This window comes from Martes martes, assembly GCF_963455335.1.
Source record: "Martes martes genome assembly, chromosome: 14".
NCBI lineage: Eukaryota > Metazoa > Chordata > Mammalia > Carnivora > Mustelidae > Martes > Martes martes.
In genome coordinates this window covers 36,659,669-36,685,096 of record NC_137902.1, presented here as the reverse complement: position 1 = coordinate 36,685,096, position 25,428 = coordinate 36,659,669, and the positions used below count along the sequence as shown (strand labels likewise).

Below are 25,428 nucleotides of genomic sequence, written 5' to 3'. Positions count from 1 at the left end.
GCTCATTTTTGCCAGTCAAAGTTTATTTGTGACAGTGATCCTAAAATGTTAAAAGAAGCAGAGAGGAAACAAGGAAGGAAGGAAGGGAGAGAAAGAGAGACAGAAAGAAAGAGAAAGAGAAAGGGAGGAAAGAAGGAAGGAAGGAAGAAAGAGAAAAAAAAGGAAACAAGAAATGTAGCTTTGATCAGCTGAAAGTCTTCTACATGGGAGTCTAACTTAATGCTTGTCTTGCGGTTTATAGCTCTTTCTTATACATTCAAAATTGGATGATGACTAGTTGACATTATCTGAGGATTTAAGTATATTTATTATAAATGAAAAGGATATAATCATTAGATGTAACAATTATGAACTATTCAGGGTCTGCTGAATATCCTTTAGTTAGTTCTAATTACTTAGGTTTTTAAAACACATGTCTTATAATATGTATTATATTATATATGATATATAATATAAATCATATTTTATCTATATATAAAAAAACGCACTGCTTTATTTTGTCAGATTGCTTAATATTACAATAGTAAATATTGATCATTTACAACCAGGTTTTATTTTTCTATTCTGGAAAAAGAGGGAAGAGCTTGGATTTAGCACACCTAAGGGTTTTAGCACTTACTGTTCCCTCTTCCTAAAACACCCTTCCTGGGATACTGGTCTGCTTTGTTTCATTACTTCCAGTTCCTGCTCCAATATCACCTCATCACACTAAAACTCTCCCAACCCTCCCTATCCTCCTTGCCTTGCTTCCCTCTCCTTCCATAACATATATCAGGTATACAGAGGTAAGATATAGTGGTATATTCTGTACTTCCATATTCATTTGCTTAATTACTGACCATCTCTTCACACTAGAAGAATATAAGCTCCTGGAGGGCAGGGGCTTTGTTTGGCTCGTAACAGTACTTGGTGCACGGAAGGAGCACATGAACACTTACTGGGTGAGTGAACAGAGGCCTAGGAAAGAGGATGAGAAAACCTATCCATCCTCCCACACTTTAGAAGGATAAGGGCACGTCACTTAGCGAACGGACCGACAGGCTACGGGAAAAGATCCGCTCCGTCTTCACTTCGGCTGAGACTGAGCGCGGACACAGAAGGCAACATTTTTCCTTTTTTCACGGACGTGTGCCCCTGGCTGGCCAGGCTGTTGGGCAATCCTCTGGACTGGCTCCTGGCTCCAGTCTACTCACTAGGCTCCCACAGCCTGCCTGAAGAAGCAGAAGCTTCCTTATCTTGGTTATTATAAAATATGACCTTTCTCAGCTCAGAACCTTGAGAAACACACTTGCTCACAGCCAACATCCATTGAGTAACATTTTCCCAGAACGTACATTACCCCAAGGAGGAACAGAGGCATTGAGGATTGTTGCATAAATGCCCCAGGTCACCTGGGTTCTTCAGGCTCCCTAGTGGAGATGTCCAGATAGGGTGACCTGGAGAGTTCTCAGCACTAGGGCTGGGTCAACGTACTCTTCTGAGTCAGAATTGAGCTGACACCCCCGCTCTTACGAGGAGGCACTACTAGAGTCCCTTAATCCCTCCTTAGCTTTAGTTTCTTTATCCATGCAGCACAAGAATGCTGTACTTCCTGGTCTCCAAAGGTGACCTTGTGTTCTGATGTCCTAGAACTCCTCCCTCTTCTCTCTGCTTTACTGCCACCTTTTTGCAGATGGTAATACCGTGGGCCCCAGAAGGGATCTGCCTCACCCAAAGTCGTCTGGCTAGTAAAACACAAGAGGTAACATTGCAATTCAGGTTCAATGCTCTTCCAAGTATGAACTCAAATTTAATTTTCATGCCCCTGGATCTCAGCCTTTTCAGTTTCAAAACTCTTTGGTCATTGGGTCCCTTTGGTGGGAAAAAGATGCCACAGACCACTCAGGTGAGAGGCAGCATCAAATTCCACGGATAGGCTGGGAAAGGGGACCCAGAAGAAAAAGCCAAAACCTGCTTATCGTCCGTCTCACCCAGGACACTGTGCTAGGACTCCACTGCCAGCTCTCCTGGAAACTACTTCATTTGCTTCATTAACTTCTTCATTAATGATAGACTTTACAGCAAGACTAGATTACACTAGTTACATGACAGAACGCACCAACTGGCATACCAGGCTTTGAAAAAATGTATTTTACCACTTACTAGATTTTCAACTTTCTGGCAAGACTCACCCCAAATCTTCCAACCCTTTCTTCTCGAACACTCAGACACTTTTGTTGGACCTAGTTAACCTTCCTATCTCTTTATTTTCAGTATCTTTTATTTCACTTTTTTCTGATATTTATTCCCTGTGAGTTGAGGCTGGACAGTAGAGAGATTATCTTGACTGTAGAGATGGGGAAACTGACACACACAGCTGTTAAATGACTAAATAAAGAGAAACAGGAGCTATCTTATTCATCCATGTCCTCCACGTAGCCAGATCTGTGAAACGTACACAAGCAGCGCAGAGCTGGTACGGATGGCCACGCAGAAGACAGCATTATTCTAAACACCTAAAACCATAATCCTAAAACCTTCCTCACTAATAAAGGAAGCCACCTACAAATAATAACCAAATGTTTCCTTTTGTTTCGGACAAAACTTCTGAGGGATAGTTACAAAACAAAAAAGACACTTAGAGCCAACAACAGGTAGGCAGCCGTTGTCATTTTTCATAGGATTTATAGGAAGCCTCTCCAGAGGGGCCTACAGAACCAGAATGATGACTACGCTTTTCATGGCACTGTACTAAAAATCAGCGGAAAATTCTCAAATACTCCAGAAAGGGACTGATATCATCTTATCTTTAGCATATCATGCAGCAGCAACTGTAACAAAAATGATGACGATAGCTAATATTCGTGAGCATTTACTAAATGCCAAGTATGTATTTCCTCATTTAATCCTGCGTGGAACCCCCCTAGGAGGTACGAACTATCCAGACACAGGAGGGAACTGAGGCACAGAGAGGTGACATGAACCAGTCCGGAGCCCCAAGGCTCCAGTCTAGCTCTTCCACACGAGAAGCCGTGATTATGGACACGGGAGAGGCTTCCTTTCCTCCTCTGAGAGGCGGTTTTGTTGTTTAAGGAGCACAGAGCTGCCCTACCATTCTGAAGTCCTTTTCGAACTTGAACGCCCCGCCTCCTGTGGCGCAGAGAGTGGTGTGAAGGCTGGAGAAGTTCTTCTCACTGCCCATCTGGATGAACCTGTGCATTGCACAGCTGGGGAAGCGGATGAAATGCAGATTCCCTTTGCGCCCACACATGGTCAGATTTTTCAGTTCTAGGTGGACATCTCGGATCCCAGTCTTCCCATAAGCTGTGTTAGAGGTCAAATACTTCCGGATGCTCTTCAGGTTCTCTACTTCCTCTTGTTCCTCTTCGGCTGTAATATCCTTTGGCTCAAAGTAGACCAATTTAACCAGTGTTCCACCGATATCCATGCCGAACCAGGGGAATGCTAGAGGACAGAAGGAGAGTACTGTTGAATTCTATGCATTTAACAAGATGCTCAATTTCTGCATATCCGATCACGAAATTCAGTGGTGTCACATCTGTATGTGCATTGAACATCCAATGCCCCTACCATCAACTCTATGTGCCTAAAAGAAGAAACAGGCAAGGAAGGAGACATTCACCATTTACATGGCGCCCATGATTGTGCCCATTCTCTGTTCAGAGTCTGCCTCTGAGCCTGAGATGAAAACAGGAGTAGGCCCCTAGGCCCGTCTCAATTCCCAGGGCTTCTCAGGGCTCGAGTGTCTTCCCAAGCTGAGTACAATTCCAACTCTTAAAGATCTAGATCTGTATACACCATGGTTCCCAAATGCTAACGATTTTATCAGCATCTCGGCCAAAGAAACAGTGGTCTGTTCCAACACTGGGGGAAAAACAGGCTATGCTAGGTGTACCATGGGGTGTGCTGGTCTCTAACCCACTTGGCGCACTCTTAGGGCACTTTTCAATGACAACTGTTACAGCATTCAATTTCTGTCTCCACAAGCTCATTCTGCAAGACATGAGTCCACTGCTTTAACCTACAGAAGAGGCAGGAAGGAGGAAGTGAGTGGGTTACGAGAGATGATGACCCTACGGCGGCATAACTCTAAAGAGAACAAACAGCTCCTGTCATAGCTCATTTCTTTCTTCATGAAGCAGAGACACTCTCTTCGCCTCAAAATGGCCTGCTAAGGAGTCCTCCACTCAGCTGTGGGCTAGAAATCACCTTTATGATCCCGATTCTCATCTCCTCTACCACTTGTTCTGATTTTATTCAGGGCTGCAACCTGGGCATGAGTATTTTCTGCAAGTTCCCTCGTGGTTCCATTCTGCAGGCTCGGGAACTATTAAACCAGAAGAACCATGGTCTCTGACAGGCAAGACCAGCAATAAGCACAGCGCCCGACCAGGTCTGCAACACGAAGGTATACCTCTGGGGACGACGGTGTGTGCATGTGTGTTTGTGTGTGTGTGCGTGCGTGTACATTACATGTATATATATACAAATATATGTAGCAAATCTGCTCGAGATGCTTATCTGTAACAGATTTCCATCATTATAATTTTTTTTGTTATTTAAAGAACAGGCTGAGCTCCCCGAACCCCGACTTCATTTAGAGGCGACCTAGAAAATTAATACTGTGCTGTCAGATGCTCTGCGATGAACACAGAGCAAACCCAAATGAGACTGCGAAATCCGGGGTCTCCCTTTTCACTTCCCTCAGCAGACACCATAGGCTAAATGTGAAACTGGAATATTAAAGCTGAGTTTAAAGATACAGGGAGCTCAAATGACTTCTTTCAGGAGTTTATGTTATTCAGCCCTGGAGAACATCCATCTGAGCCCTAGTCAAGTTGTGTATTGTCCAACACAGAGAATATGGCCAGGAACACGAGGGAGACTTCCAGCAGTTCTTTTTTCGTAGCCCCCTTCATCAGTCAGTTGGGGAGGGTGCGGGGAGAGGTACGTAGTAAGAAGCCATCCCTGTACATGCAGTGTTTTTCTCCAGTGCTTCCCTGCGGACATCTGAGCTGTCATCCAAGCCAGCAGCTCCACCCTTGGAAGCAGTAACTCTTAACAAGTATAGCAAACTAAAACCCCAAACTCTCCGAAAGATTAAGAGCAACAGATTCTATGGACAAGACCAAGGTCGCCAATGTCCTACTGTAATTGCGGAAGTTTGCGTAGCAAATCCCACAGTGCAGGTTGGGAAGCTTGCTTGTCCCAGCAGGAGATAATAGAAAACCAGAAGCAGTTCACACCTACCAGTCAGTTCAACTCGCAGATGACATTTCTTGGTCCCTTCCCTAAAACTCACGGTCAGCATGGCCCACAGTGCAGCTAAAAGGTCAAACCTCAAATCAGGATTCACAACTGCTTCCAATAAATAGCAGTCAGTAACCAGCTCACTGCCACTCCCTCCGCCTCTCTGGGTCTCAAGTCCCTTACTGTGAAAGAAATGAATTGCAGCAGCAGAATGGTCTCCAGTTCTCTCCCTACTCTAAACTTCCTATGGATTCTTTCAGAAATATATATATATATATATGCATAGATATATATATGATTTATATATATATATTATTTATATATGTATATATATATAAATCACAACCACCCCCAATCATGTAGGCTGGCCAGAACCCCAGTTTCAATCTCCACTGAAATACTTTATTGGCATGTCAACAGGTGCCTGGGCTATGCAATCAGTGTTGCAGGTATAATCCATTCTTACCATACTAAGAAAGACACCTACTACTGGACAGGATGGGGGAAGTTTCTGGAATATTGCTAGGCTAATCATTTGGAAGAACTCTAGCAGCACCTATTAAAATCAAAAGTACACATACATTTTTAAGCCAGCTAATCCCTCTCCTGGACCATACATATTTGAGGGTAAGTATAAGAATGTTCATTGCATACGACCCAGCAACTGCACAACTGGTAGTTATCCAAAGGATACAAACACAGTGATTCGAATGACCACATGCGCCCCAATGTTTACAGCAGCAATTTCATAACAGCCAAAGTATGGAATGAGCCCAGATGTCCACAGACAGATGAATGGAACTACAGGGTATTAAGGTAAGCAAAATCAGTCAGTCAGAGAAAGACAAATACCAGGATCTCACTCATACATGGAACTTAAGAAACGAAACAGATGAACGTAGGGGAAGGGAAGGAAAAATAAAGTAAGACAAAAACAGAGAGGGAGGCAAACCACAAGAGACTCTTAATTCTAGGAAACAAACTGAGGGCTGCTGGAAGGGTGGTGGGTGGGGGGATGGGATAACTGGATGACGGGCATTAAGGAGGGCACTTGATATAATGAGCACTGGGTGTTATATGCAACTGATGGATCACTAAATTCTACCCCTGGAACTAATAATACGCCATATGTTAACTAAACTGATTTTAAATAAAAAAAGGGTAGGGGGCGGGACGCCTGGGTGGCTCAGTGGTTAAGCGGCTGCCTTCGGCTCAGGTGATGATCCCAGCGTCCTGGGACTGAGTCCCACATCGGGCTCCTTGCTCCACAGGGAGCCTGCTTCTCCCTCTGCCACTCTGTCTGCCTGTGCTCGCTCACTCTCTCTCTGACAAATAAATAAATAAAATCTTTAAAAAGGGTGGGGGGAGAATGTTCATTGCAGTACCCTTTACAGTGGCCAAATTAAAATAGAACAAAACAGGGGCACCTGTGCTCACTTCTGCAGCACATATACCGAAACAGGGGCACCTGGCTGGCTTAGTCAGAAGAGCATGTGACTCTTGATTCATGAGTTCCAGCCCTACACTCGGGGTAGAGATTACTTACACGAATAAAAACTTCAAAAAGAAAAAAAAACATAAAAACAAAAACCTGAAAATAAAGTGCATGCCCTGTAACAGGAAAACTGTTCAACAAAGTTTATTATTTCCAAACTAAGGAATATTGGGCATCTGTTGAAAAGAATGAATGAGATCTGTACCAGCTGCCTGTTATCCCTAAGCTTCCGTTAATGAGAGAAGTAAAAGATGCCCAGAAGTACAAATCATTTATTTACCCTGTGTGGTCTGGGGGCTGAGGGAGGATGGCTGGAAGGCAGGAAAGTAGGTGGAAGGGAAACCCCTATATTTAAGATGATACGAGCCTGCTGAAAGACAGAGAAGGCTATCCCTCCAGGCTGTTAATATCTTTAGCGGGGGGCAGGATGGGCAGGCTGTATGGGTGGAGGCTCTATAGAGATTAGGGGAGGGGATGAAGAAAATTCTACACTCAGATCATTCAGTACATGCAGAAGTAAAAAAGAAAGAAGAGTTCAGTGACAATGGAAAACAGGAGACGTCCCAGCACAGAATCGACAGAACAAGCTGTGTGAAACCCAGGAAATAATCTAATTCTGTAGTCGAAACCCAGTATTCACTCAGCCACAGCTGTCACCAGCCCTCGGAAATGAAGAGTCCCTTCATGGCTTTTTATTTGGTTGTCTATTGGTAAGTACAAGCAAGTGCAAAGAGGTCTCACTTTTAAAAACGTGACAGGGGACACCTAAACATTTCATAAGTTATTTAGAATCCTGCCGTCTTTCCTGCTTCACCTCCTGCTCATTTCAAAGCTTTTGTTGGCAATCCAACAAAACAGTGGGAAAATGTGTAGAGTTCTGAAAATTCAGTTATATTAGCAGTTTTGCTTAAGGTAAAAGGGAATAAAGATCGGAATACTGCATTAGTTTAAATTGCAATAGAAACGGCTTTCACTTACCTGTGTTCACTTCTTACCTTCATGAAAAAAAAAATGCTCTTCTATTCACATTTCAGTGCTTTTATAGAAACTGTCAGATTTCTGAATGCACAGTTTTATTCATCTCCCTGATATTAAGGGCTACCTAAATCTTACACTTCCCAACCATAAGCACTGGATGGAGATTAAAAAACAAGGGGAAGGAAGAACATCCCAGTGCAGCTATCATCCATGACTCATGTGTTCTTTAATCCAGAATATCCAAATGCTTTGATAAATTCAGCTGAACCACTGATAAGAGTCTGTTCTGTGTTTGCCGGGAGTGATGCTGGTTCTAGATACAGAATGTCTGCATTCACCCTCTACTCCCTCCACCAGTTGTCATTTTTTAAGAATTTCCAGAATATTCATCAAAAATGTTCAGCAGAAGACACAGCTTAAAGGGTACAAGAAGACCTTCACCACTGATTTACTCATTCTAGATGGTTCCTACCATAGTGAGTTGTGCATAAATGAGAAGCCAACATTCATCAAACAAGGTGCTACAGATAAGCAGTAGACTTTAGGTCCACCTTCCCTCAGCATATTATAAAGAATCATCATAATAGTAAAGAATAAAAGGAACTATTTCTCAAAGAAATTCTTGCATGGGTGCACCAGGAAACATACACAGAGATGTTCACTGCAGCAATTTTTAGCAATGAAAAGCTGATAACACTGTAGACATCCATCAGTATGTAAATGAAATGTAATATACTTATATGATGGAATACTATATAGCTATGAGAAGCAACTGGATTAGTATGTGTCAAGACAGACGGAGCCCAAAAACAATGCTGAAGGAACACTGCTTTAATGGTGAGCCCATGACATACAGATCGTCACTGCCAGGTCAGAACGTTTAATTAGAGGCATGAGACCTTCCAGTGCTTTCCCACAGTGACAGGAAGCATTCCACATGTTGGCTGATCTGTCAGCTTAGGCCCTGGAGTGAAGACAGAGCGGGTCTTCAATGCACAAACAGCATAAGCACGAAATGAACCTTTGTTCTTTAAACCACCAGACTTGGGTATCGCCTGTTACTGCAATGGACCCTGACCTGAATGCTACTTGAAATGGAGTGACTTCAACAGCAACAAAAAAGGTCAGCCATCAGGGAGGGAGGAAATGGATTTTGGAGGCTGGCAAAACATTTGGTAAAACCATCATGTATGATAACTTGAAAGGCAGATAATATACCTAAAGAATTAGTAGATATTGGGTGCCTGGGTGGCTCAGTGGGTTAAAGCCTCTGCCTTCGGCTCAGGTCATGATCCCAGGGTCCTGGGATCGAGTCCCGCATCGGGCTCTCTGCTCAGCAGGGAGCCTGCTTCCCCCCTCTCTGTCTCTGCCTGCCTCTCTGCCTACTTGTGATCGCTGTCAAATAAATAAATAAAATCTTTAAAAAAAAAAAAAGAATTAGTAGATATTGAGGAAGAGATTGAAAGTCAAATGTTAGTAGCATATGTTGGCTACTATCAGCTGCATTTTATTTTTTAAAATTTTATTTATTTTTGTAAAAACAGGCTCCACACTTACCTTGGGGCTTGAACTCACAATCCTGAGATCAAGGGCTGCGTGAGCTACTGACCGAGTCATCCAGGCACCCCTGTTGGCTGCATTTTTAAAAGGTGCACCCAGAAACAAGCTGAGAGTTGCTGGAGGGGACAAGGGTGGGGGGGGTAACTAGGTGATGGGCATTAAGGAGGGCATGTGATGTAATGAGCACTGGGTGTTACATACAACTGATGAAGCACTGAACTCTACCTCTGAAATTAACTGAATTTAAGTTAAAAAAATAAAAAAGGAATTTACCATTAAAAAAAAAAAAGTGCACCCAGAAAGTACTGACTGGTTTACAAACAAAAAGAGGGAATAGGATCCGTCAAGTTAGAGTTGGAGGGTTGGAAAAAGCAGCTGCTTCTCTTCCCCAACAGATAAACAATGAAACCCAGAAATGAGAAAGGCTCTGCATAAGAGAGGACAATCAGCACTTAGCTGTGGGGTGAGGTTCAAAGGAAGAGAATAGGCTCTCACACTCATTCTTAACACTGTGAGAGGGTTACAACATCTCCAAGCAAAGATGCAGTTAAGATTATGGGTTCTTGGGGCACCCGGGTGGCTCAGTGGGTTAAAGCCTCTGCCTTCGGCTCAGGTCATGATCCTAGTGTCCTGGGATCCAGCCCTGCATCAGGCTCTCTGCTCAGCGGGGAGCCTGCTTCCTCCTCTCTCTCTGCCTGCCTCTCTGCCAGCTTGTGATCTCTGTCAAATAAATAAATAAAATATTAAAAAAAAAAAAAAAGACCATGGGTTCTTAGTTAATTCTTTCAATTAGAATACCTCAGGGAAAAAGAGACCAGAGGTGTGGCTTCCCACCAAAGGCTGATAGGTTCAAAGTATCATCAATTAAGTCAATAAAGAAATGCTGGAAGGAAAACTACAAAGGCATCCAGGGAACGTAAGTATGCCAAGGACTGAGGGCTTGGCATATGGAAATAAACTAGAGTTAAATAGATAGGAAACTTACTTCCTTTTGAAAAGAGTTTTACTGCCAGAGAACGCCCGAGCCCCCAAACCTCTAAAGTCAGCTGAGAAAGCAGCTCGGCTCCCACAAAGGGCATATTCTTCAGTCTCGCCTTCGTTGTGATCCAGGAAGTTATTGGAAAAAGCCAAGGCTTGAAGAGACCAATGGACTGGGGAGCCGCTTTCCGAGAGAACAATCAAGACCCAAAGGGACATCCTCTACCTACAATTCATCGAGCCCAGACGGATTTCAGAACTGCTTCAGCATTTCTGCTAAAGAGGACAGATATCCAGAGTTGAGGTCAAAACCACTTTGTATCACCCCCCCAATTTGGATACCCGTGCCCATCATCTGGATGCCATGACTGGGGGAGGCTTCGGGGCTGTCTACTTTGGGACGGGAATGCCTGTATTTCGCCTGCAAGGCAATTATCTGGTAATCCGAAGAGTAAATTGTGGTGGTCACTAGTGCTGCTGCCCAAGTATTTCTGCTTCTCTTCCTGCCAGGCCCATGTGGTCAGACTGCAGCTCCTGGCCATTTTTTTTTTTTTTAAGATTTTATTTATTTATTTGACAGACAGAGATCACAAGTAGGCAGAGAGGCAGGCAGAGAGAGAGGAAGAAGCGGGCTCCCTAATGAGCAGAGAGCCCGATGTGGGGCTCGATCCCAGGACCCTGGGATCATGACCTGAGCTGAAGGCAGAGGCATTAAACCACTGAGCCACCCAGGCGCCTCCGCTCCTGGCCATTTTATAATTGAGCTGGGCAACGCGCCTACTCTAGTCGGTGCATTGTGCTTGGACACGTGTCTGTAACTTGCAGGCAAGAGCACTCACGCCTGTGGTGAGACCCTTCAGAACGCCTTCTCTATGACTAGGACCAGTCAAGACTGAGATAATGACTGTTGCCTCATCTGGGTCAGAGTGAGGATGAGCCAGAATGGAGCCTCCAGCCACCCCCTCGATGGACTTACAGTGTGAATGAGAAATAAATCTTTGTTGTTCTAAGGAACTGAGACTTGAGGGTTGTCACACAGATGATTCGTCTATCCTCACTAATGTGTCCTCCATCAAAATCTGGCTATTGGGCACCTAGGTGGGGCTCAGTCATTAAGCATCTGCCTTTTGCTCAGGTCCTGATCTCAGGGTCCTGGGACTGAGTCCCGCCTGGGGCTCCCTGCTCAACGGGAAGCCTGTTTCTCTCTCCCTCAGCCCCTCCCCCTACTCATGCTCATCCTCTCTTTCTCTCTCAAAAATAAATAAGTAAAATCTTAAAAAACAAAAAAATCCAGCTTATTTCCCTGGAACCCTCCCTCTCCTGCAGAACCAGATCCAGGGACTGTCAGTCTCACTGATAAACATGTGGTTGCTGAACGTTAATAAAAAGGTATGTAGGGGGAAAAAAAGGTATGTAGGTCCTTTGCGTTTTTTTCTATCTAAAAATTTCTCCATGGGGCGCCTGGGTGGCTCAGTGGGTTAAGCCTCTGCCTTCGGCTCAGGTCACGATCTCAGGGTCCTGGGATCGAGCCCCACATTGGGCTCTCTGCTCGGTGGGGAGCCTGCTTCCCCCCACTCTCTGCCTGCCTCCTGCCTACTTGTGATCTCTCTCTCTCTCTGTCAAATGAATAAATAAAATCTTAAAAAAATAAAATTAAATTAAAATAAAAAAATTAAAATTTCTCCAAACACAAACCAGGATTGGCAATCTGGTAGTAATTTAAAACCTGTATTCCAAATCTGTATTCCAAATACTGTGGCAAAGATGTTTAGAAGTTTTATTGGTAGTCGGTGGCTTTAAAACAAAGCCTGTTTCTTAAAGACCTTTTTGGAACCCTGGAATAGTCTCTGAGAGGCACCCATGCTTCCCGCAGTAAATTTCAAGGGTTACACAGTGAACTCCAAATAGCATCAATGAGCAAAGACCAAACAAACAAACAAACAAACCAACCAAAAACCCCAACAAGCACAACGCAGAAAAAGTTTCCTACCAGTCAAAGGAACAATTTTAAGGGCCAAGGGAGCCTGACCTCCTCTTAAACAACAGGCCAGAGCTTTAAGGTGTTCCCAGTGAGGCAAAGTTCACTAATCCACCAATATTTCTTCCTGGGTGGAAGGTTAGCACCTCTGGGCACAGGTCTGACTCAGCAACCAATCACTGTCCCGCACAGTTTAGCACATCTCTCGAGGTTCCACCAAGTTGGAATTTGGTGAAATAATTGTGAATAGGGAATGGTGTGATTGAATTTCTTTTCCCACTACTTGAGAATAGATTTTTAAAAACATTTTATTTATTTATTTGAGAGACTGTGAAAGTGGAGGGTTGGGGCACATGAGAAGAGGGACAAGCAGACTCTGTTTGGCGTGGAGCTAAACTTAGGGCTCGGTCTCAGGACCCTGAGCCAAAATCAAGAGTCAGACGCTTAATAGACTGAGCCACCCAGAAGCCCTCCAAATAGATCTGTTGAGCTAACTAACGGGTAGAAAATGTATTTGAGGTTTGGATAAGCAATAGGGGAAAAAAAGATTTTTAAAGCACTGATATTTGGGGGGACCTGGGTGGCTCAGCTGGTTAAGCATCTGTGTTCAGCTCTGGTCATGATCCTGGGGTCCTGGGATCAAGTCCCAAGTTGGGCTCCCCACTGAGCAATCTTGAAGAAATAAAATAAAATAAAGCACTGATATTTTTACACTACATGAATACTAATTATGTTCAAGTCGCCAAAGGACCTCTACATGTTAAAAAAAAAAATAGTTAACTTAGATTCGAGGGTGTTAACAGAACTGAATTCCTTAAAAAATTAGTTCTCTGAGGCCAAGCTTTCTCTTCACCATGTCTAAATTTAGCTGGTAGTATAATGTAGTCTTTGCTAATATATTCACAGAAACATTTAACTTTAGGAGGTGAAAGGGACCTTAGGTCGAGTCCAACATCCTGCTTGCAGATAAGAAAATTATGGCTCAGAAAGATCAAGGATTATCCAAGGTCAGTCCCAGTAGTTTGGACCCATTTTCAGTTTCATGAGCCAGTAAGCTCCCCATTTTGCAAGACTTGTCTGAGTTGAGCAGCTTGTCACTTGCAGTGACAGCACGCAGACAGACAGGTTGGTCGTGGGCAAGCTCCTTCCTTGAGCCACTGAATAAGCCGTAAGCTGGAATTGGGCTCACGGATCACCAAGGTTGTGTCCACTTCTCACATCCCATCATCCTCAACACACAAACACACACACACACACACTCACACACAGTCCTCCAAAACCATAGTTTTAACTGTGTAAAACATAAGAGCTAAAAACCTAACAGCTATTTAAGGACTTTGAAGGAAGTGGTAAATGTAAAATTTAATAAAAGGGTTTCGGTAACACTGCAGAAGGAACCCATAATTATCGCACACAGAGCAATCGGCTAAACATGAAATATTCTATGCGAAGAAACTTGAGTCATGCTCTCTTTCAACTGAACGCACACCAGGTTCCCTTCGTTTGAATTTTTCACATGGCAATCCCCAGTTGTCAAGGGGAAAAGCACCCAAGCACTTACATAGCACTGGTGGGAATGGAAACATGGGCTTTTTGGAAATACCTATTAAAAAATCTCCAGATTCTGCCTATATTCTTTAATGTATCAGTTCCACTGTACCCTAAAGAAATAATAATTATGCATGTATTCAAAAATTTATCTTAAAAAGATCACTGAACTTTCACTACTGAGAGTGAGAAAATTATTGTCTAAACATACAGAATGGGTTAAATAAACTAAATAAACGATTACCCATTAACACAAAGAACAAAACACAACCATTAAAATAATTTTGTAAGATGGCATTTAATGATGTGAGAAGAATGTTCATTATATGTTGTTAGGTGAAAAGGAAACGCGATGCAGTGGTACAGTGTACAAGATTACAATTTTGTATAAAAATCAAATAGCAATTTGTGCACAGACAACAAGACTAGAAACTTCAGGTGGAAATGTTAACAGCTGTTACCTCTGGGTCATGGATTAGGGTAATTTTTTTTTTCCTTCTGGCTTTTCTGATGATGCTTTTCAATTGCTTATAATAACTTAATCTTAACAATGCATTTAATTTAATCTTAATAATCAAAGTCATTTTATTTATTTATTTATGGATAAAGATTTTATTTCTTTATTTGAGAGAGAGAGCACAGCAGGGGGCAGGGGGAGAAGGGTTGGGGGAAAGGGCAAGAAGCAGACTCCCCACTGAGCAGGGAGCTGGACACAGGGCTCAATCTCAGGACCCTGAGATCATGACCTGAGCTGGTCAGACACCTAAATGACTGGGCCACCCAGATGCCCAATAATCAGAGTTATTTTAGAATTCTAAATCAAAAACTTCACTGTAACGATGCAAAAGAAAAAGAAATTATTTTCCTTTTGTTTCAGGGAGCTGACAGCAGGTCCTGCCCCCAGAAACCCATGTGCCTGCATTCCCCAGCCCCACAGCCCTTTCCCTGCTCAGGAAATACCCTCCCTGTATCAAACCTCTTATTGAAATCCACTAGGCACAAGTTATCAGTGATCAGGAACACCAGGCCCCCAAGAACAAAGCTGTTTCAGCAGTTAGACCCTTGACAGGTGGAAATTTAGGGTAGGAGGAGTCCTGATTTACCCGCCTGCACTACCATCAGGGCCAAACCTGTAGGTTAAACCTGGCCACTGTAAACACACTTGATGGCAGAGATATGTTTGCTGGAAATGATCACCGTGGGAAAGGCCACATATCCCTGTGTGACAATAACCCTCCTGCCACTGGCATAGCCTCCAATTCCCATCAACTTTAGGTGATTAAAAAAAAAAAAAAGCCTGATCAGATCCTATCATCATGTCATATTCTCATATACGAGAGTGAAAAAGAGAATAGCAAGGATTCCTTTCAGAACGCCTGAGGCCAGCAGAAGCGTCATCCCAACAGCCACCAGAACTAAGGCCCGGATTTCACCAACTCTGCTCACACACAACACACTCAGTGCCTAGGACCTGCCTCCTTTTTGGGCACTCATGAAAATATTATAATTTCTTTAAAAAAACATACAAATTTTCAAGGCAAAAAAAATGTTGTAATGTGTCATATTACCACAATTGTCTTTATATCAAGAGTTAAAGACTGTTAACTTTGAATTTCATATGCAGGAAGGAGCACATGAAGACCAACTGCTCCTTGGGGAGGGGGCTGGGGGGGTCCACGGAAGTTAGCTTCAGTTTACATTCTGCACCACATCCAGCCACAGGTTAGAATTGACAAGATGCCAGACCAGAGTCTGCTTTGCATCTGCAATTTGAACTGGGGAACTAGTTGTTTACAATTTTATTTCCTTAAAGCAACTTCAATTTTAGTATTTAGTGCAACTAAATTTAAAGTCAAAATTTAAATGACTTTTTTAAAAAAAAGATTTTATTTATTTATTTGACAGAGAGCACAGGTAGGCAGAGAGGCAGGCGGGGTGGGGGGGAAGCAGGCTCCCTGCCTGAGCAGAGAGCCCGATGCGGGACTCAATCCCAGCATCCCGGGATCACGACCTGAGCCGAAGGCAGCAGCTCAACCCACTGAGCCACCCAGGTGCCCTAATGACATTTATTTTTTGAAAAGGACAGGCTACATTGAACCACATGCTTTCTCATCTTTGCCTCATTATAAAAAACTGCCAAAGGCACGTGTTAAAAATATGGACTGCCAGGCACAGCCTGGAGACTGGGATGCAAGCAGGACTGGAGAAAATCCTTCGCAGTGGGGTGGGGTGGGGTTTGTAATTCTCACTGGTCAAGTTCAAAACCACTGCTCTAGCTGAATCAAAATGAATGCTGTAAGAAGCTAGACCACAACTTAAAAGTGAGAAATCAGAATTTGAACGGGCTACTCTTGCTTTTAACTGGGAGGGAGCTCTGAAGCTGGTGTGGTGCCTAGCACTGATCTGGCAGACGCTCCCATTCCCCAAAGGGACCTGAACACATCTAATTGTTCATTAATGAAATTACTAATGGGCAATTTATACCATGAGGCCCGCAGGTGATTTTTAAATTTTAAATACAGCTTTTGAATTTCCAGGTATCATCCACCCACAACTAAACCCATGGTCAAGGGTTTAGAAACGTTCCACATGTGATTAAGTATTGTCAGTGCGCTCCTCTCTCCCAGTGACCCCCAGGTTAAAGGTGACCATGCCTTCCTCCATAAAGAAGGCAGCTCACGACACAATGCTGGTGTATTCAGGGCAGGCAGGCAGATGTTCTTTGATTCGCAACCCATGGGGCTGACCTTGACACAGACGACCACATGAAATCTGAACAACAGAAACACTAACATAAAAGCTGTGTTACTTTTTTAGGTTAAGATTTGAGAGAAAGAGGGAAAAAAGAACGCCATTCTGGTGTCACCCATAAATGTATTCTTAGCTTGAACCTGGGCCAGGAGGAAGCAGGGGCAAGATGGAGCTACAGATGAGGGGATCCAAAATGTCAAACCCATGAGGTGAAAGACATTTTTCCTTGAGCATCCTTCTCAAGAACCTGAGCAACTCAGTGAGGTGCGGTTTCTTTCCCAAGGTCCTGGAGCCTCTCCCTGCCACCCCTACAAGAGAAAATCAGAGCAGGAGGAGGGATGTCGCTCTAGTGACCACAGAGCTCATTCTGTTTCTATCATCCCCACTGCCAAGCCCTGGATTTCTGTCCTAGGTTCTGAGGAGGAGAAATGATAGGCAATGAAATAGGAAATGAAAACTGTGTCCCAGTCCTCAGTAATCGTCAAGCCGTGGAAAGGGGCGGGGAGGAGGGGGATAGTTACAGACAGTTAAGGACGTTGACCCTATTTCTCACCAAGAAGTTGTCTGTCCTGCGCCACAGAGAGGCAACAGAAGGTGAGTATCAACCTTCCATGTGGTCCTCGGCTTTAATAACGCCACTTTTGTCATCAGAAATACAGTCCCTTGGACTAAAAAGAAAATCCTACAGAGATGTGCTGAGGGACAAGAGTACAGTGGGCCTGTGTGATTATCGCCAATGTGATCATTTCAGCACCCAGAACTAAACAGCGCATCCACCCAGGAATGGTTCCTCCTGCTACCCAACGCCTTACGCTGAAGCTCAAGATGGCAATCTCATTACCTGCTTAAACAAATCCCAGTTTAAACCACCAAGAGGTTTAGCTTTCTGTCTTGATAAGCCACCAGAGCATATGTACTTACTCCAGGGATGCTACTGACAATTTAATACGAGGGAGTGGTTACCTGGAGGCTTCCGGGAGAACTGCAGTGCTAGGTGGCCCCACTGGGCGGAACAACAGGTCTACCAGTAATGGGCTTTGCTCATGCACTTTAGCTTGACTGTTAAAGTCTGGCGTATCTTTAAAGTCGAGCTGAGTGGGGACTGAGGAAGATGTGCCAACTGTTCACACGGCATTGCAAGCTGAACGAAAGAGATCACAAGCCCCTCTTCAAATAATCTGAGAGCAAGTACGCACTGACGGAGCCACTGATTCATGAACGTGTATTTATGACAGTGAGAGGCACTGCGGCACAGAGTCGGGATATGGCCATGAACCTGCCCCCTCAGCACTTACATTCGGGTCTGCAAGGACTGACCGCTGATCAAGAACAATCAGGAAAGAGTGAAAACTCTGCTATGAGTGAAATCCACACTGTCCTAGGACCAGATACCATTTAAAACAATCCTTTAGTATTTATGAATGGCAGCTCCAAGCAGGGTTCCCTCTTAGGCACAATAATCATCAAAAACTTAAGCTTAAGACTACCTCGCCATCCAAGAACCTCTTCATTAAACTTGAGATGATACTCAAACCTACAGAAAAGTTTAAAACCACAGGATGTGAATGTTGGAGGGACATCAGAGCTCTTTGAGAGACATGCACATTAAAATCACAATGAGATACCACTTCGAACCCACTGGAGCAGCTATAATTTAAAAAATGGAAAATACCAAGTGTTGGTGAGGATGTGGAGAAACAAGCCCTCACACACTGTTGGTGGGGATATAAAATAGTGCAGTCACTTTGGAAAACAGCCTGACAGTTCTGCAGGAGTTTAAACGTAAGCTAGTATATGATTTAGCAAGTCCGCTCTCAGGCACACCCAAGAGAGATGGAAACATGTCCACAGAAAAAGTTGCACGCGAATGTTCATAGCAGCATTACTCATAATAGCCAGAAAGTGGAAACAACCCAAATGTCCCCAGCTGATGAAAGGATCAACAACCTATATTATCTCCATGCAGTGAAGTACTATTAGGCAATAAAACGGAATGAAGTACTAATATGCATTGAGACATAGACGAACGTTGAAAACGCCATGCTAAGTGAAAGGAACCAATCACAAGAGACCACCTAGTATATTACTCCAATATGTGACATCTGTAAGAGGCAGAAAAATTAGTGGCTGCCTGGCCTTGGGAGTTGTGGGGGCAAAAAGGAGTGACTGCCAATAAGTTTTCCAGGGCGGGGAGCGATGGAGTGTTCTAAAATTGACTGTGGTAATGGTTGCACTCTGTGAATACGCCATAAAACACCTAACTGTGCACTTTAAATGGATGAATTGCATGTGAATTATAACTTTTTTTGTTTTTTAAAGATTTTATTTATTTGTCAGAGAGAGAGGGAGAGAGCACAGGCAGGGAGAGTGGAAGGCAGAGGGAGAGGGAGAAGCAGGCTTCCTGCTGAGCAAGGAGCCAGATGCGAGACTCAATCCCAGGACCTTGGGATCATGAACTGAGCCTAAGACAGACGCCTAACTAACCGAGCCACCCAGGCGTCCCTGAATTATATCTTAATAAAGCAGATCTTGGGGCGCCTGGGTGGCTCAGTGGTTAAAGCCTCTGCCTTCGGCTCAGGTCATGATCTCAGGGTCCTGGGGTCAAGCCCCACATTGGGCTCTCTGCTCAGCAGGAAGCCTGCTTCCTCCTCTCTCTCTGCCTGCCTCTCTGTCTACTTGTGATCTCTGTCAAATAAATAAATCTTAAAAAATAAATAAATAAATTTTAAAAAAAAATTAAGCAGATCTTATGCATAAATGAAACTCTGGCCTAATCCCTTCATTTCACAGATAACTTTTAAAATATAAATGCCAAACTGGGGTGCCTGGGTGACTCAGTCAGTTAAACACCTGCCTTTGCCTCAGGTCATGATCCTGGGGTCCTGAGATCAAGCCCCGCATCCAGCTCCCTGATCGAAGGGAAGTCTGCTTCTCCCTCTCTCTCTCTGCTCCTCCCTCCCTGCTTGTACATGTGCTCTTTCTCTCCCTCGCTCTCTCAAATAAATACATAAATAAATAAAATCTTTTAAAAACATAAATTAAAATAAATGCCAAATTATAATTGCTTCTGAAGAAAATCTAAAATGCATGACCAACTTTCCCATATTTTTAAAGAAAGTAAATCGTAAAAAATTTTAGCTCTTCCTGATGACTGATGGGCGTATGAGAATCAATTTTTGTGTCCACTATAGACTGATGCCCTCAGGAACCACAAGAACCTGTGCTTCCCAGGCTGTTATGACCTGAGTATTCTTTGTCTCTATTAGAGCTTTCTCTGTCTTGCTTTTGGGCTAATGTTGTTAATTTCTTGCTGCTATCAATGTTACTGCAGTGTTTCTATCCCAAACACACTGTATATGAATGCAGAGAAACCAGAAAATCAAGTCTGTTAAAAACTGTGCCTTTGGTAAGAGTAAATAGACTCAGAGCACAGGAAGTACTCTGAATGCAAAATGCAAAAGCATCTCCAATTTTATCTACTTTCCAACACTGATTTGGGTGGCTGGCTCCTAAGTGTTTGCTTCCTTCCAGGTTCTCAGCCACCTTCTGGCTTATCTCTGGCATGTTTCCAGAAGTGACGATCACTGTCATTAGTTATAAATGTATTCTTTTACTCTAACAATTCTTATCAAAGGCACAGCTAAATGTAATATGTAGTTGGAAAAATAGGTTTCAACTCTAAAACTATAAATATGAGTATTGAAAATATTTTTCTGGTGTCATTTAGTTTGGGGACAGAGTACCCTTCTTCATCATTAAGGTGAGATTTTTCAAACAACTTAGCACTGGAAATTTATTACATCTGAACTCTAGACCTCACATATGAAAGAGATAAAAGCAACATCTTTACATTGGTTAACTTTACAAAACACATTACATATTTAATGTAAAGTTCGTCTATGAGAACAACACTGTTTTGATGAATGTGAAGGCTGGACAGTTATCACTTAGGGATGATAGCAGTACTCTCATAAACTTCAGCATCCAATTTATTTTTGTTCTATGTTGGGATTACACAATATGGAGAAAAGTTTGACTCACAGAGAGTAGGTGCAAATCCTCACTGTTTTTTGAACAGCTTTCCTTGCAATCCGGGGATTTCTGTTATCAAAACTGATTCAGTAACTTGGAAAGATCTCCTGAAAATGTTTCACAAATAGCTGAACACTGAAAAAAACTAACAACTCCTCGGCTTGCATGTAACATACACAAAAATCAGATGAAAGCATCTAAACCTTACAGTAAGTGCTAGAACTCTAAACTGGACAGGTTATTCATTTACTTGTTGTATAACTGACCTATGCCAGAGTGAGAGCATTTGCCAAGCAAAAACTAAGTCTTGCCTAAGATTTGAGTATGGTATACTTTACTAAAGCGGTATTTTAGCCTGTGCAATTTTATGCAATTTTATGTGGACATATGCACACAGGCCAAATTTTTTAAAAGGCTTCAGAGCCACCAACTGGCCAATCAATGGTCTGTTTGTAAGAATTCAGGAGAAGCTAATTCCGAGGTCTACAAATAAATGGGTTAACCAAGCAGCAACTCTGTACCAACTAACATTAAGGGCTTTCTACGCGGCAGGTTCTGTGCTAGGAGCTTTATGTACAATATCTGATTTCATTCTCATAACCCAATGTGGTAGGCCTTCTTATTATACCCACTTTACAGATGACAGAACTGAGGATGAGAAGTGAAGGAACTCACCCAAACATTAGTTAGGTGGTTTCCGAAATGCTTTTTTTTTTTTTTAATTTATTTATTTGACAGACAGAGATCACAAGCAGGCAGAGAAGCAGGCAGAGAGAGAGGAGGAAGCAGGCTCCCCGTGGAGCAGAGAGCCCGATGCGGGGCTCGATCCCAGGACTCTGGGATCATGACCTGAGCCGCAGGCAGAGGCTTTAACCCACTGAGCCACCCAGGCGCCCCTCCGAAATGCTTTTTAATGACAGCTTTTAAATAGACAAAAATATTTTTAAAGCAGAACTTTGAATGAAATATTTGGACCCTTTTCAAAAAGTTCCACCCTGTACATAGCAAATATCCTCTGTTGAGCAACAAGAGAGCAACCATTTATACACCAGTACTTATACAACCTAGTATAAAAACAGGTATAGTAATGCCCCTAAATTATTAGAAAATATCACATGATCCTCAGTATTCTGTCAAAAACACAAATGTAGAAAATGCATCTGAAGCATGTTTCTCTCTTTTTTTCTAAATGGTATGTCAGCTTTTTTTTTTCTTAAAGATTTTATTTATTTATTTGACAGAGAGAGAGATCACAAGAAGGCAGAGAGACGTGGTGGGGGGGTGGGGAGGGGTGGGAGTGGGGGGGTGGGGGGGTGGGGGGGTGGGGGGGTGGGGAGGGGTGGGAGTGGGGGGGTGGGGGGGGCGGGAAGCAGTCTCCCTGCTGAGCAGAGAGCCCGATGCGGGACTCCATCCTAGGACCCTGGGATCATGACCTGAGCTGAAGGTAGAGGCTTAACCCACTGAGCCACCAAGGTGCCCGAAGCACGTTTTTCATAAAAACTGAAAACCTCCTGAGACTGATAAGAGTAAGCCAGTCCTGGCAGTTACACAGATAAGAACTCACTGATGTTTAACTGGTTTGATCCCCAGGAATGCTTGACAAGCAAGAGTGATACTAAATAGATTCAGGATCTTTTTCTTTGTTTTTTTGTTGTTTTTGTTTTTGTTTTTTTTTGTGGTAAAGATTGTCTGGAATGGCAAACCACACGAATTTCAGCAATACCCCTCCTGGGAACCTCTTGTAAAGCCCAGGTTCAACCTTGAAGGCAGCAACTCCAGATCTCCAGCCCAGTCCTACTTCCCGAGTCTTCAGGATGAGTGCTAGCTCACCCACTCTCACCCTAGTGGCTACAGAGGAAAGAAGGCTGGAATTCTTTTAATGCTGTTCCCCAACTCTCAATCTCAAGACGAAAACTACATAGGAGATACAAGTCACTTCTAAGCCAGTGAGCCTGCAGTGATCCCCAAGCACCTTTTGGGCACAGGATTACTGCATTCCAAGAATGAAGTTTGAAGTCTCAGCCCATGAAGAAATGGTTAAAAATTAATTGAACACTAACGATAACAGGGACTGGCAAAACAAACAACAATCCCCTCCCACCCCCACAAACTGAATCCTTCCAGGCCACACAATGTCAAATTTTCATCTACCTATCAACAAATAGGATGTAACTATTTTATCCATAGTTAGATAACTAAATTTATTCCTCTAACTGTGCATCATAAAATGTTATAGTTCAACTGAAAATAACACATTGTTAACTTTTTACAGCAATTAACAGATTAGGATTATGTTTTTAAAAAGAGTTCTTACCTTTTAGAAATACATATGAAAGCATTTCCCACTGAAATGATGTATCTGAGATTCATTATAAATCATTCAGTTTAAAAGGGGAGGTTTGGATGTAACAGATAGGACAGTACATCAATGGACAGAGAGGCCGAATGATGATTAGCACTTCATATATACACTTTGGTTTTGTATAAAGTTTGAAATTTTCCTAGATAAAAAGATTTCTTTAAATTCCCAACACTCTCCAAATATTCCTACAAAACAGTGAGAGGATAGTGGAAGATGAGTCACCTTTGGAGTAAAATTCAAATGGGAACGAACTGGGGAAGTCCCTTTTTTTTGCCGCACAGATGCTGCTGGTGGAAACAAACATGTCAAGCTCCTTTCCCTCTTGGCTGGGACAAATTTCAACCTGTCTGCCCTAACCAGAAACATGAAACAAAGATACTCCGGCAACTCCACCCTGCCCTTTCACCAACAGTAAATTAACTTTAAATCACCCTAGAATGGTGTCAAGGCTCATTGGGGCAGACGTAGCTCCTATTTAAAGAAATGTTGGTGTTTCCCAATTCATGTATAATGAATATATAGCTCAAGACAATTCAAGTCATTTGAAATAAAAACAAGAGTGAATCATAAAATGAGTATAAAGAAGCCCAAAGTTGTGATTTCTCTGTGATTAACACTTTGGTGCATGTATGGATATGTATCTGTATACATAAAGTCATGTATACTGTTTTCTTCTCCTTTCCTTAGTTCTCTTGCTGTACTGCTAGTACAGTAACACCTGCTTGTTCTACCTACTGCATTATCCAGCATGGAATCCAACTGTATTTGGGGAAGGAATTTAAGAGGGAGAAAGGGAGACAGATAACAATGTGATCCTAATTGCTACCCTTATACCATAGTATATTCGTAGAATATTTGCTTTCCTGAGAATGAAGCTCCTTTGTCCAACTCCTCATCTTCTGGCTTTGTCCCACTTAGTAGAGGACATGTTGACCTTATCCTCCCCTTCTGACTCAAACGCTTTAATAATTCAACTTGTATTACTGATGGTCTCTGGGACTTTACTCTGCATGACCCATGACCTGTTTTCTAGTCAGAGGTGTACTGGTAAATGTTTAGCAACTGGCTCTCTAAAAATAAAGCCTTGATTTTCACCGTTTACCAATTTCCACAGTGTAAAGACACCCACTGTAGCCAATTTCAATCTACCGACACAAGGACATTGAATGCAGAGTTAGGAAGTAATGGGTATAGCCAGCTCTCGGAGCCCGTAGGAGCGGCACAGCATGTTATGGGGACTCGTCCTGGCTGGCCTTGGATAATCCCAGTTTATGCCTGTGGTCCTGGTATAATTATTCATGATACCCCTCACCACTCTTTAAAAGTGTTGATGATAGGGGCATCTGGGTGACTCAGTCAGCTAAGTGTCTACCTTTGGCTAAGGTCATGATCTTGGGGTCCAGGGACTGAGCCCTACATCAGGATCCCTGGTCGGAGGGGAGTTTGCTTCTCCCTCTCCCAATGCTCCTCCCCCCCACACATGCTCTCTCTCTCACTCTCTCTCTCTCAAATAAATAAATAAAATCTTTGGGAGGAAAAAAGTGTTGATGATCTATTATGCAGTCACTCCAAAGAATAAATCACATTTGGGCCACTTCCTCATAGTAAAAACCTTCCATAAAAGATAAGAAGGTATGGGGACGCCTGGGTGGCTCAGTTGGTTAAGCAGCTGCCTTCGGCTCAGGTCATGATCCCAGAGTCCTGGGATCGAGTCCCACATTGGGCTCCTTGCTCGGCGGGGAGCCTGCTTCTCCCTCTGCCTCTGCCTGCCTCTCTGACTGCCTGTGCTCACTCTCTCTGACAAATAAATAAATAAAATCTTAAAAAAAAAAAAAAAAAGATAAGAAGGTATGGTATCTCCTTGACCAAACCGATATTATCTTCCTTCCCTTAAATACACAGCATGTCTTTAGATGTTTTACCAAACACTGGTAGTTGTTAAAGTATGAATAGTAGGGGCGCCTGGGGCTCAGTGGGTTAAAGCCTCTGCCTTCGGCTCAGGTCATGATCCCAGGGTCCTGGGATCGAGCCCCGAATCGGGCTCTCTGCTCAGCAGGGAGCCTGCTTCCCTTCCTCTCCCTCTGCCTGCCTCTCTGCCTACTTGTGATCTCTGTCTTTCAAATAAATAAATAAAATAAAATAAAAATAAACTATGAATAGTAAACAGACAGCCTCAACAAGTTCTCTGATTCATACACACACAGTTTAGTGACTTTGGAAATGCCATAGTATTTGAGTAAAATCAAGCCAGGCAACTGGCTTCAGACCACACTCCAGCTTGGGATCACGTGAAGCCAAGTATCACATGTAGAGTCTAGTCCAGGGATAAAAACTAGTTAGCCCCTGTGGGACCCGTAGGCTTATTAAATCTCAGTGTTCAAGGGCACCCAGGTCAGTACTTACCTAATCCCCTTTATGACAACTCCAAGAGGCCGTCCTTCCATCTAAGCTTTAATACTGTTGGCAACCCAATCAGTACTGACTCACATGGATGAT

General features: G+C 43.1%; 1 protein-coding gene across 3 annotated transcripts in view; it reads right to left on the bottom strand.

Moving 5' to 3' along the window:
• The window catches only part of PANK1 (pantothenate kinase 1), a gene marked incomplete at its 5' end in the record, with an annotated part of 57,511 nt that overhangs the window by 20,037 nt on the left and 12,046 nt on the right, over window positions 1–25,428 (bottom strand). For all 3 annotated transcript variants that reach the window (XM_080822435.1, XM_080822437.1, XM_080822436.1), the window contains one exon: window positions 3,092–3,444. In XM_080822435.1, coding sequence (XP_080678561.1) covers window positions 3,092–3,444 — 353 coding nt within the window. The remainder of the gene's footprint in view (window positions 1–3,091; window positions 3,445–25,428) is intronic.